General features: G+C 34.3%; 1 protein-coding gene across 1 annotated transcript in view; it reads right to left on the minus strand.

Moving 5' to 3' along the window:
• The window catches only part of LOC149805395 (nuclear RNA export factor 1-like), a 122,425-nt gene that overhangs the window by 38,751 nt on the left and 69,996 nt on the right, over positions 1-13,678 (minus strand). Inside the window, exons 14-17 of the mRNA XM_089949921.1 lie at positions 12,068-12,136; positions 7,463-7,582; positions 6,913-6,959; positions 3,923-3,990 (exon numbers count right to left, since the gene is read on the minus strand). Of these exons, the coding sequence (XP_089806047.1) occupies positions 3,923-3,990; positions 6,913-6,959; positions 7,463-7,582; positions 12,068-12,136 (304 nt within the window). The remainder of the gene's footprint in view (positions 1-3,922; positions 3,991-6,912; positions 6,960-7,462; positions 7,583-12,067; positions 12,137-13,678) is intronic.

Here is a 13,678-nt window from a genome sequence, read left to right on the forward strand (position 1 = left end):
ACATCATTTAAGTATAGAACAGACTTTATCCTCATTTTTGTTACAAGTCAAACATTTCACAATAATACAATATAAATAAAAAACTAACATTGTATTTCTTTTACCAATTCAAAATGAAGTAGCATTTAAAATATCAGAAAAAACTACAGTGTGACCCTGCTATAAAAATGGTAGTTTGGAGCTATAGAACCTGACTGTGTTATAGACCAAACCATGTTATAAGCAACCAGGTCAGTTATCTGAAGAAAATGATGCATGTACCCAAAAATAATTTGCGGAGGGGGGGTGGGAAATAAATGCTGGCGCAAAAATACGTGCTTCATTGGCACAGTTACCGTCTTAAATGTATGCATATTTAATGAGAAATATACCTGCAGTGAAAACAGACAACACAAATACATTTTAATTTTTTCAGAGAACCGTGCACTGGTACATATAATGATTATTAATACATGTCTAATGTATAGCATGAATAGAGTATCAACACCGTGTAATCACCCGTGAATCTCATCACATACAGTGAATCTACAATACAAGTAATTCCATGGAAAATATGCACACAGATTTAAAATATTCAATAATTTTGTCACAGGTCATATAGGTCTGAATTCAGTTGAATAAAATAGCACAGTCATGTAACGCATGATGAGGCACATTTACATTTCAGTTATGTCCCAAGTCGGTAAAAGTTAGTTTGCATTTTAAGCCACCGTTGGTAGTGCTCGTAAGCATAAACTTTTTCCATGCAAAAAGGAAACTTTCATGGCACATTGTTCCAGTCACATTGGAAAATGAAACAATCCATTGTATTCCATTGCTTTTATTTAAGTTTGGTACTGGCTTCCTCTGAAGAAAGGCTCTTTGCTTTTATTGATGACTGTAGTCAGCTTTTTTTGATGAATTGTGCATGCATTACTGAAGTTACCGCTAAACGGCAGCTTTGGAGAATCAAACACATGCCCATTTCTCATTGTGGTGGCAACATTAAATAATTATATTCCATCATTGAGACTAATTTTATTTTCCATTTGTTTAGTAAGTTTTCATAACAATCGGTGCTTCAAAGGTAATCTGTTTCCTTTGAAATTTCAGCAAACTATTTTATCTGGGTACATTTTAAAAAATGAGTTGCCTGTCATTTGGTCCATTGTAGTTACTGTTCCTCTCTGCCTACTGAATAGACCAACAAGTAAGATCTTGGTTTGTTTGGGGTGTTTTTTTGTTTTGCCTTGCATGCATGCATCAGAAATTTACAAAAGGGTCCACAGTTGATAGAAATGCAGGTGTTCTGCTCTGATGACAGGGATGCTATAAAAAATGTGAGTGTACTGAAGGATTTAATTCTGACTGAAAATAAGAGGAATTTTACTTACCATCCATATACAAATGTCTATGTAAATATATTAATTACAAACGAACAGCTGAAAATCTGACAAAAGATAGATTATGATATAATGCCTTGTCCAGTTGATCTCCGTTACCAGAAATGTAAAAAAAGAAAGAAGCAGATATCTCACAACATAAGCAGATTATGATATAACAATGCACTGTTAAGATGGTATTTCAATATGGACAAAGAATTTGCTTATGTAATGATAAATTTCAGTGCATTTTATGTAAAGTTTGCTGTCTCTTTTCATGGGGCCTCTGAATTTCTCCACTCCAAACCAATGATTTTATATGCAAGTTTAAACGGCCAACAATTTCGCTAATATAAAAAATTGCCAGATGGTATATATTGCTGCCAATAAGGAAAATAAAAAACAATTTGCAACACTGGTGAAGTCCTGCATGATCACTGAATAAACTTTTCACGTTATTTTTTGTAGTTTAAAGAACAAAAAACTTATTTCCTGTACAAGGAAAATGCATATAAAATTTCAGAAGCCACGCCACAATCATCTTGTATTATTCATATGTGATCTCTTCCCCAAAATGAAAATAAACTTTTTATGTTTTTTTTTAAAACTTTTAAGAAAGATTTTCTTTTTGTGAACGATACAAATACATGTATATGAAATTTCGGGAGCCACACCACAACGGTGTTATATCTGAATTCATGTTATAATGGAGCATGCTATAGCGGGGGTCACACTGTATATACATATGCTTGCATAATCAAAATACCTGTAATATAAAATGGATACAAATCTATAATCTACCTGTATGACATTTTTATGATTTAAAATTTTTTTGTTGCTGTTGTAGGTTTAAAGCAATTTTTCAGCACATGATAGGTTATATATGATGGCCACTATCACTGGTGGAGGATGAACCCCAAAAAACAAAAGGAAGATCTAGCAACCCACAGGAAGCTATTGGGAAGCTTTCTCACATGACCACATTGGCTGAGATTGAGATCTGAACCAATGCAGACAGGTGAGATGTCAGTGATCAGTAATGGCAAGGTATCTTGTATGGTGTATACACTATTGTCATACTGACTTATTTTACCAGTGGGAGAATCTTCATCACAACCCAGCAGCTTGCTATGTACATAAGACTGCTATGTCTAAAATAGCATAGTCTTAACAAAACCTCTGACGATTTATTTTTCCAAATTAAAAATGTTTGTGGAGTGAGAACATGATATAGTTTGAAATTTTTTAAATATGAAGGGACCAAATCCTTCCCAGCTAGACTATCAGGTAAATACTTTCAGAAATAGATGGTGGTGTATAATGGATAGGAAGCCGATTATACAATGCAGTCATGAACTAAACTTACTGTACAGAAAATATTATTTTGGTTAGGATGACCTTGAACTTTGCCCTTAAAACACCAAACTCTCCAGGTTTCTTTCTTCCACAGTTTTCGGTCATGAAACTTACTTTAAAACAAAAGTTACATTGCAAACCTCATTTCTCTTGGAGTCGCAATGACCGTAACCTTTTCCCTTTTGACCCCAAAGTCACTAAGGGTCCTCTTTCTTACCTCAAGTGCAAAGTACTCCACAAAAACTGGTCAAGATATATGGCCTAGAACTAAAGTTACTATGTAAAACTTTTTACTCCTCAGTGATCTTGAGTTTTGACCTTTATAGCCCCAAATCAATCCACTTCTTTCTTGCCCAAAGTGTAAGCCACCCACGAACTTTGGTGAAGGTACATGGTCATGAACTGAAATGTTTTTGCAGAACCATTATTCATTCTTCAGCTACAATGACCTTAACTATTGGACTTGTATATCAATAGGCATCTACTTTACTTCAAATGCAAGCTATCTACAAAGTTTAGTCTAGGTGTGTGATGTTGAAGTAAAGCTCTTCTGTGAAAACAAATTCTTCTTTCAGTCTCATGACCCTGACCTTCTAAACACAAATTTCATTATCCCAAGAGCAAGCCATTCACTAAGTTTGGTCCACTGAGGAATAACTAATATTATTTAGCAGAATCCATTTTGCTTTTTTCAGTCTCAGTTACCATGATCGTTTTGCATTTTGATCCCACAACTGATACTATTTTTATCAAAAGTACAAGTCAACTACAAAGTCTGGTCCAAGTCTGTGAAAAGAAAATTCTTTTTTAGTCACAATGACCTTGACCTTTGAGCCAAATTTGACAGACTTCTATATTACCCCAAAATGCAAGCTATTTACAAAGCTGTGATAGTGATAGAGAGGAAACCTTGTGTTATTATGCAGAAATGAAATAGGGAACAGATGGATGATTGTCACTGCATAATACTCTATGCATTATAACAAACATATATATGGTACTCAGACCCACACATAATTCAGGCAACAAGACCATCTTAGTCAATAAAGTACATGTAAGTAAATCAGACAAATTCATTGATTAAAGACACTACAGCCCCTTATGCACATCTAAACTTAGAATAATAACCAAATCTAAAAAGGCTAACTCCTGTTCAAAATATATTTAAAAAATACAATTATGTGTCCAATATTGCTTCTACTTACTTGAATCTTTCTTATTCAATCGTATCAAATTCCTGCTCTCCTCTGCATACACATTCAAAGATGGCTGTCTGTAGATGCAAGTAGGATAAGAATCAGACCAAAGACACTAAATAAACTACTGCAGCACATCTGCAAATTCCTGCAATTATCTCAGTTATGTTTATCTCCGTCTCCATCCCCTACAAAATTGCCCATACTCCTAGAAACTGGGGCATGAATCAATTTCTATCCACTGTGCTCATTCACAGGTCACCATCAATGTTATGCCAATGTTTTAAATCTATCTCAAAATATAAAGGAAGAGTTTCACACATGGTAGGGTTGTATCATATAATTTATGCCTATACATTAATATGGATATTTACAACAGTCAATAAGAGTCATCTAGAGATGGCATATTCCCCCAATCTCCAGCTAATGTCAAGAATGCTACAGAAAGTACCTTAATGTCCAGCATCCTCAGTCTGCATTCTACTTATCACAACATCTTTTAATGGCAGCATCTTTGCTAGGGAATGGTTGCCAATCCATTTTGTTCTAGAGTGACCCCTGGTGTAAGTAGCTTGCTGAAACAATGTTTTCACAAGTGTCCCCATGCAGTGAAAAGAGTTACTGCCAAAAGCATATGACCTCAATGGACCAATGTGCTACTTATATATAATTTTTATTTGATTTAATTTAATTGTTTGTTTGTTAGTTTTAAATCCTTTTATTCCACTGCTATTGTAATGTAACTTTATTCACTGGAATAGAGTTCAGTTCTGACTGAATTTTTTATATTTTTCAACGTAAACAACTTTATAGAGACATTGTATCTAATGCTGACCTAGTTCCTGACCTTGATTCAGAACTAGTGATGGTATTAGTAAAAAAACTTTTATTTTTCTTTTTTTTTCTTTCTCAGAGTAAGAGTCATAAAGTGGAATTGAGGCCATACTTGGAGTACATGACAATAACATGTAGCAATTCTTACAAACTCTGGTTTTTCCTGAAGATTGACCCACATTTGGGCATCTGTTTTGTGTTGTAGCTAGATTTATTGTTGACGTTTTGAGAAATAATAGTCATACTTGCCTTAACACTGGAGACGTCCAGGTGTTTTATGTTGTGACCAGTTTTGTACTAATTATTTTATTTTATTTGAAAGAAAAGTGTTTTTTTCCCCTGGAAATATTAGTGCTCTAAATTAATTCTTGGACAAGGACATTCATCAAAATGGCAGGGTTTCTCAGTTCAGGGGAGAAATGACATGCTTCATAATGTGATGAAACACCAATGATATCTGGTTTTAATGGAACCAAATGATGTTTAGGACCAGCATCTTTCAAGATTCAATATTATTCAGATGATTTTGCAAATAGGACTTTTTGCACATAATGACAGCATTGGGACTTCAAACAATTTGGAATTTTGCCCCACAAACAAATGTTTGGATAATGGATTGATGAATGAACAGACAATGGGTGAAAAAGTTAAATATAATAAAAATGGAAGAATTGTGAATAGTAAAAGGTACATTCAAACCAGTGGTCCAACAAGTTTACAAAATTTCCAAGATGTATTAAATTATTTAAAAGTTTTGTCCCTGAAATGTGGGCAATAAATGGATGGACAAACAAACAGATGAAAACAATATAATACTAGTCTAATATGTATATCAAATTTCACAGAGATATCTTAAAACAGTCTTGAGAATTTTGCCTTGGAAACTAAAATATGGCTAATGGATGGACAAACAAACAGATGAAAACAATATAATACTAGTCTAATATGTATACCAAATTTCATAGAGATATCTTAAAACAGTTTTGAGAATTTTGCCTTGGAAACTAAAATATGGCTAATGGACGGACAGAAAAATGTTCGAAGGCATAAAAAAATGTTGCAGAAACACATATTGTAAATGGTACACCAGGAGCACTTGTCCAATACCAATATGTGGACCAGGTTTTGTCGAGGTAAGTTGACAATTTGAGAGTTATACTCGGCAAATGAAAATGTTAATAGACAGGCATTGGGGATTTAAGACAAACAGATGGACAAAACAATAGCTACATCCCAACATATTACACTTTGGAGGGTGGATATCAATTTTAAACACTGCATGCTTCTTATTAAAACAAAAAAATTGTTTTTCATATGCAATGTCTTAATATGTCTTGCTATTATTAGCTTTTATTTATGTAAGCAAGTACTATTTTCTATGCAATAATTGTCCCAAAAGAAATAATTTCAATGTATATGAAAGCACCATGTCTAAATCTGATCTAAATACGGTTCTTATTATTTGTCCTTTATTGATACCGTATTGCAGCAATTTTCACAGACATAAAATCTGTGATTTTGTCTGAAAAGAAGGGATTTTAATTTTGGCTAGTTACATTTCAGTTACTGCAGATGTAGGGAGATTTAAATATTTTTGATGGCAAATTCTGATGATTTATTTTTGTAATACTCACTCGGATACTGCCATATTGCTAAAATTTCTACTATGCTAAAAGTGTGGCATTTAACTTGACAATCTTTAGTCTATGCTAATAGCAAGTGATAACAGATCCATCTTGAGATCAAAAGAATTCTGTTGAAATACAATGTTTACAGCAAGTGTTGTAGCTATGTACTATCAAATATAATAAAATTAAAGTTATCAATCATATTTCTTTCTGAAATCCCCACCCCCTCATCAACTTCTGGCTATTATTATTTCAAAGTAACTCACAAAGACAACTGGTCTCTCACACAAATATCTGTTGGTGAATTTTGCATATATCTGAAACAAAGATAAATCAGAATGACCTGGCATCTTTAACTTTGTTCAGAGCATTAACTGGGCCGAATCCACTCATAACATAGGCATAGTGAACTGCATTCTTTCTTCATGCTTGATAAAATGTCAGTATCAGGCATGCAAAATGGATACAGAGCAATATTATTTTATGGAGTCAATAATATACATGCATAAGTTCTAATTTATGGGAAAATTTACATACCTGAATTCTATTACTCCATTGTAACAAGCAGACAAGGAGAACATCGCCTTGAAAATCAGAAAGCAAACATAACAAATCCAGATCTGAAATAGAGCTCAATATTCTTTTGATATTTTATTGATAAACCAAATTAAAATTATTCAAAATAACGGTTCATCTATACAGTAAAATATTTTTTGGTGTAGTCTGAAAAATAAATTATTGAACTTTATTTTACTGGAGTGATGAATAACTGGGTTATGTTGTGTTTACAATCATTAAAAAAGTAATAAAATTCTGATCATAAGAAAGCATTATTATGTATAATAACAACTGAGATTTCACATACAAACAATTATAATATAAAATCACCAATCAATTTTGATTGTGGGTGGAAGTCTGTAACAAGAACCATTAGGAAAGAATTAAGGCACTGCAAAGAACAGATGCAATGCCCTAAAATTACATTTCTGTAGAAAATGCCACACAATTACACTTCTGTAGAAAATGCCACCTTGAAATAATAGGATATATTTAATTAACAAAAAGGACTTCAAGTGATGTATCTGACCTGTTCGTGGTAGGCATTTACAAGGCCTTGCCTGTTGTCTGAGTCATATATTGTGAAGTAATCCTTCAGAAACTTCACTAGCAGTACCTGCACCTCGGGGATACCAGCAAAGAAGTCACCCTGAAATTCAAACATGTCCATGAAAATGAGGCTCCAACAGATAGTAATAAGAATCCCAAGTTGGCTCGCATCAAACCAATAGACAAATGCAAGTCCATTAAATCAACTCTCATAACTGTATTGGTACTGATGGTTGGTTTAGGATCTGCTCTCACCTATTCATAAAACCATGAAATTATTGCAGACAGATCTTTTCACAATGTATCAGTGCACGTGGAGAACAACTTTAGACACCAGTATTTTTCACAATTCCTGAGCTATGGTTGAAGGGGCTTTTCAGCAATCTGTACAGCACATTTCCAAATTAAATCCAATGTCTGATAACTTATACAAGCATCTGGAACAATATAACTCTACCTCCTGTTGCCATTTTAAATTAACTGACAATATCAGTGGAAAATCAGCTGTCCAATGAATATCAAGGATCCAACTAGATGCAACCTTGTGCTTTCAAATAGGTTGTGTGACTTGTGTGAATATCTTCTTATCATATAACTAATTTCATGTTTTAACAATGCATCAAACAACAAAATGGACAGATGAACTGATAGTTCTGAGCAATTTGAGTTCTGATATAAAATTGATCAGTCCATTTTGTGAAATTGACAGGCTTCTTCCTTGCCTCAAATACAAGCTATCCACCAGATCTGGCCCAGGTATGTGTTGTAGAAACCATTTTTTAAAAAAAAAGTACAAGTGATCTAGAGCTTAATGTTTTTCCTTATCTCATATGCAAGCCATCCATGAGGTGTCACCACTTTAGATGGTGGGGTACTCAAATTGTTTTGAGGAAACCATTTTTCATCTTCTAGTCACAGTGATGTTGACCTTCAACCTTTTGACTTTGAACCAATTGGTTACTTCCTTATTCTATGTGCAAGTCATTCAAACAAATTTCTAACTGTATATGGTTAAAGAAAAATTCAAGTTATTTTGAAGAAACAATTTGTCTTATACAGATGCTGTAACCTTGGCCATGTAACCAAAAACTCAACTGTGTTCTTCCTTACCCCAAGTGATAGCCATCCACAATGTCTGGTAACTGTAGATAATGGATAACTCAAGTTTAATTGTTTTAATCAGAATCATAATGGTGCCATGGTTGGGGGTCTTGGGATCATTGTGTACATATACACATGGTTGAAGTTAAGAGCATCTGATGTGTCATAATAATACTGTAGACATAAAACCTAGCTAATATTGCAGTCATGAACAGCATTTGGGGGTGGCAAGTGTGGCGCCCACCCCAGGCCCCGCTCTTGAGGGGGCCCCACACTTCAGGCCTAAGGTCGTCCTTATGAATTTGCCAAGCTATATTCTCCAGTAGATTGGAAACGCTGATACAGGCCGCACATAATGCACGCAAAGTTGCGAAGTCAACTTAGTCAACTTCGTAATGCAATTAACAGGTGGCAGCATAGATGCAGACAGATGCAGCCATTTTCTCAATGCCACTAGCAGGCAACCGCTGTCCGATAACTTGGAGCCTAGTCAGCAGTTCTTTATTGCATGTCTGATACTGACTTATTGTCAGCTGTGTTTGGCTAATGTAACGAGTTATGACGTACACTCGCAATTAAGCAAATTATTGTTCTTAATTCGTGTCTTCATGTTATTTGAAAAATGACAATAATAATCAGTTTATTAAGCCAAAGGCATTGTCATCGCGTTATTTTTTCGATTAAAAAACCCGTAGTCCACAAACAGGAATTTTTTAAAATGAATAATGAAAAAACTAAATTCGTGTGCCAAAATGCGAAAGTTCATATAGTCTAGACATAATCAGTGTTTGCAGTAGCATACCAATCAAGATACTGATACTCTGGCTCTGCGCGGTCATGGTCGGCCCTAGGCCTTGCATACTTCTAACGCCGCCTCTGATTGCAGTGATTATTACTTGTCTAGCTATATTAGTTTGTTACATGTTGAAACATTCAATTTCTATTAATCATTCAGGTACATCTTCCCAAGTTTGTATCTATTGTTAAAATTACAGTTTAGTTTAATAAAATCTGTTTCAAAAATTTCAGGGATACAATTATTACAATAAAATAAAGAAAGGCAAAGAAAGAAAAAAAGATATAGTGATAAGTGTGATGTGATTAGGATTTTTTTTAAAACGTAGCTTTAACAATTTTCCAGTCATATCGCTACGATGTCTGCAATGTGGCAGTTTATAGTGATGTCTAGCACTGGGGCATCATGCCGCAGACATGTAGCATGATGTCCCACCCAGTCACATTATCCTGACACCGGGCCGACCAGTCCTAACACTAACCTCTTAATGCTGAGTGCCAAGCAAAGCAGCTGTTAGTACCATTTTTGTAAGTCTTTGGTATGACTCGGCCGGGGATCGAACCCACAACCTACCACATCCGAGGCGGACGCTCTAACCACTAGGCCACCGGAGCGGTTGATACAGTGATAAGAGAAACAGATATGGCCATGTATATTTTGTATAAAGGAGCACACATACTTCTTGTTCATGACAATACAAATATGATTTTTTTTGGATCTGATCAAGATAACAATTTAGAAAAACAATGGAAAATAGCAGTGTCATATAAGGTAAAAGGTAAAGAACAAAAATCTGTCAGATGACAATTAATATGCTTTTTCTTCACACACCAACAGACTTTGTGAAGATTATCTATTCAACTGTTTGTATAATAACCATTTACTATTAAACTTTTCCCATTCACAACTTTGGTATGTCTTGTATTCTTGATACTGAATGACATTAAAATAGCTTTTAAAAATGGGGCAAATGTCTTTCTTTTACATTATCAACACTTATAAATAGTTTTTGAATAAAAAGTAAATTTATTCAATAATCAACCTCAGTTCTCATTTTGATGTTGAATATTAAATTGTTCTTTTCTTTTTGTGTCAATACAACTTCATATGAATTTTTTTAAAGTTAATCTATTTTTAGAGAAGACTAAAAAAAAATAATGAAATAATTTGTCTAAAAGAACAAATTAGGATTCATAAACACAATAGGTCATATATATCAGCCAGTACAACTGGTGGAGGAAGAACCTGGGAAAACCCCCAGTAAGAACTACTGACACATGCGAAGCTACTGGCAAGCTTTCTCACATACCCACATTGGCAAAACCTGAAACTCGAACCATGCAGCGAGAGGTGAGATGGCAGTGATTGGAAAGGTAGGAGGTTTCAACCACTCTGCCATCCCAGAAATTGTTTTTATACTAACATGCTCAGCCAATCAGATGCAGGGTCACCTAATTAGTATGCATCCTGAATTCATGACTTTGATCATATATGCATATATCAGAAGTCTGATCAAAAGAAAAATTACTTCCATAGTAGTAACAGCCCTCAGCTGATCAGATGGTAGATCACCTCAATGATGTGGGAGAAAATGCTGATATATGCATATATTCCAAATTTAATCAGAACCAGATCAGAAATACAGTCTCTATCGTGAAAATGCACTCAGTCAATCAGATGGTAGATCACCTCATTAGACTGTTTAGATCTCACTCATTATGTAACTCATCTGAGATCTGGATGGTATAAGAATACATTCCAAATTTTATGAAAATCATATCAGTAACTTGGCCTCCACAGTGGTAAAAAGTTCAGCCAGATGTAAGATTACCTCATTAATAAGTATCTTGCTCATAATCATCCAAGGTCATGGTGACATAAGGTCAGATTTCATGTTTGATGAAAATGAGATCAGAAATATCAATTCCAGAATGGTAACAAGCTCAGTTAATCAAATGCAACATCATGTCATTAAAATGTGCAGATAGCACTCATTATCAAACTTGTCCAAGATTTTGATAATAATGTATAAGAATATATTCCAAGTTTGATCAACAATGGATCAAAATATGGCTTTCAGAAGGTTTACAAGCTTAACCAATCAGATGCAAGATCACCTCATTAGTTTGCATGCATCTTGCTCATTATCAAAATCATCTGAGATCTGTATGATGCAAGCATATATTCCAAGTTTGATTTGTATCAGATCAGAAATATGAGCTTCAAAGTGATAACAAGCAATTGCTGAAGGAGAAGGATACAAGGCAGACACAGGGCCATACACGGCAGACACAGGGTCATACAAAAAGCTCATTGGCTGCATGGCCGGGTGAGTTAAAAATGTCTTCATTAAAGAATCATAAACACATCATTTCAATTTTCTGTCCACAAGATCTCTAAGTCATGCACATGGATGTGCACACAACTCAGTGTCCACTGATGTCTATTCTTACAAAATTACAGTAGAGATATCTTTACTTGTAACTCTATTCATGGAATGACATAATCATGAAGCTGTCGCAGAGAGATGGGTATATAAAAGGAAGAACAAGCTTGGCAAAATATGCTCCTGCTTCTGTTGTAAGGCATAAGAAATGTAAATAGAAAGGTAATACTGAAAACAATCAAAGATAAGGTAAGAACATAAGAAAATAAGAATGTGATTTTTAACATTTAAATGGTACTTACTTTGATTGGTGGTAATTCTGTTGAAGACTCAATGTCAAAAGTTATAGGTGGAGGAAGTTGATGTCCATCCTGCAAAGATTTATTTTTAAATGCAATCAACTTGTTGCATATGTTCATTTGCATTTTCCATCAAAATGATATGCATTCTTCTGGTAAAAGATCTGCTGCACACTCATTACCATATATAATAGCTTAAGGGGTGCTCTACAGATACTGTATTATGTACTTTTGAGAGAGAGAGACAGGTGTAAGGTGAACTTGTTTGCATTTGCAACATGCACAATGGAGAGAAAGATGGCATACATCTGTATTACTTTCATATACTATGGCTGAAACTTCATTGGATATTGTACTTGTGGAAACTGTAAATGATCTAATTGTCCAGCTGCACCAGTGTGCTCGAAAAATTAGCCTGAATTAGTCTAAAGTACAGTATCTTTAGCAGTTATTAAAATAGGGAAAATGAATGCCAGACTAGAAAATACCAGCTTCTGAAAGTCCAATGAATGAATTACAAAATATATGTAAAAAGTACAAAATGTTATTCGTTCTTCTTTTTGCAATTTACCTCTGAAGTCCAAGAAGAGAAAATTACCAAGTAGAGCTAGATTTTTTTTATAGGTTCATATCTGAAGAAAGGCCAAGCTGTATACTCTATAACCCAAATTCAACCCATCAATCATACACCAAAATAAAGGGAATTAAAAGTTATTTTAATAATGCCTAAGCTACTCATTGTATAACCCATGAGGAAAACCAGGAAAATTCTTTATCTGTAAAAATCTAATCCTATGCAAAATATGAAATTGTAGAGTGCCTTCTGATGAGTTTAACTGCAAAGACGCTGTTCTGCTAATGCATACTATGCCAAAAGATCAGGGTCTATGTTGTTTGTTCTACTGATTACTCCTAGCAAATGCACAGACCCATATATGCTAGTGTATTATGCAACAGCAGATCTGGGTCTGTGTATTTTGCAACTGGACTCAAATTATAAGCAAGCATACATGGTACGTGTATTTAGTTTCACTTGTAAAACCATGGCATCTTCATAAAGAAGTTAAAATTAAAAGTTTTTTTTTGATTTTGTGGGTTTTAATGTCAATTTCAGCACATGATAGGCTATACATGGTGGCCAGTATATCTGGCAGATGAAGGACCAAGGAAGACCCCGGGAAGAACCACTGACCAAAGGGAAGCTACTAGCAAGCTTTCTCACAAATGTTCTCTAGTGTCAAAAGGCTCTCATTCAGCAGTTATTTCCCAAATAGATGGTGCCATGGGAAAGGACAGTAAATATATTCAGATTAATTTAAAATGTACCCCAATGAAATTCAGAAATACCAAAATCTGCTTTCACTGTTTTGCTAGTAAAAGGATGCAAATTTTCTGCTATCAAATTTGATTTTCATTGACTCTTTTCTAAACATGTGCTCCATATTTGCCAAAAATAACTGTCTGTGCATTTTAAAAAGAGCAATCAACTATGTTTTTTTCAAATTCTTTTGAAAAATAATATGTACAGAATTTTGATTGTTTGATATAAGAAAGTAAAAAATTTATACATATACATGAACAGATTAAAAAAAAAAAATAAACATTAGTTTTAAA

The sequence above is a fragment of the Sinohyriopsis cumingii genome, chromosome 2 (genome assembly GCF_028554795.1).
Source record: "Sinohyriopsis cumingii isolate HCF-2022 chromosome 2, ASM2855479v2, whole genome shotgun sequence".
Classification (NCBI taxonomy): Eukaryota; Metazoa; Mollusca; class Bivalvia; order Unionida; family Unionidae; genus Sinohyriopsis; species Sinohyriopsis cumingii.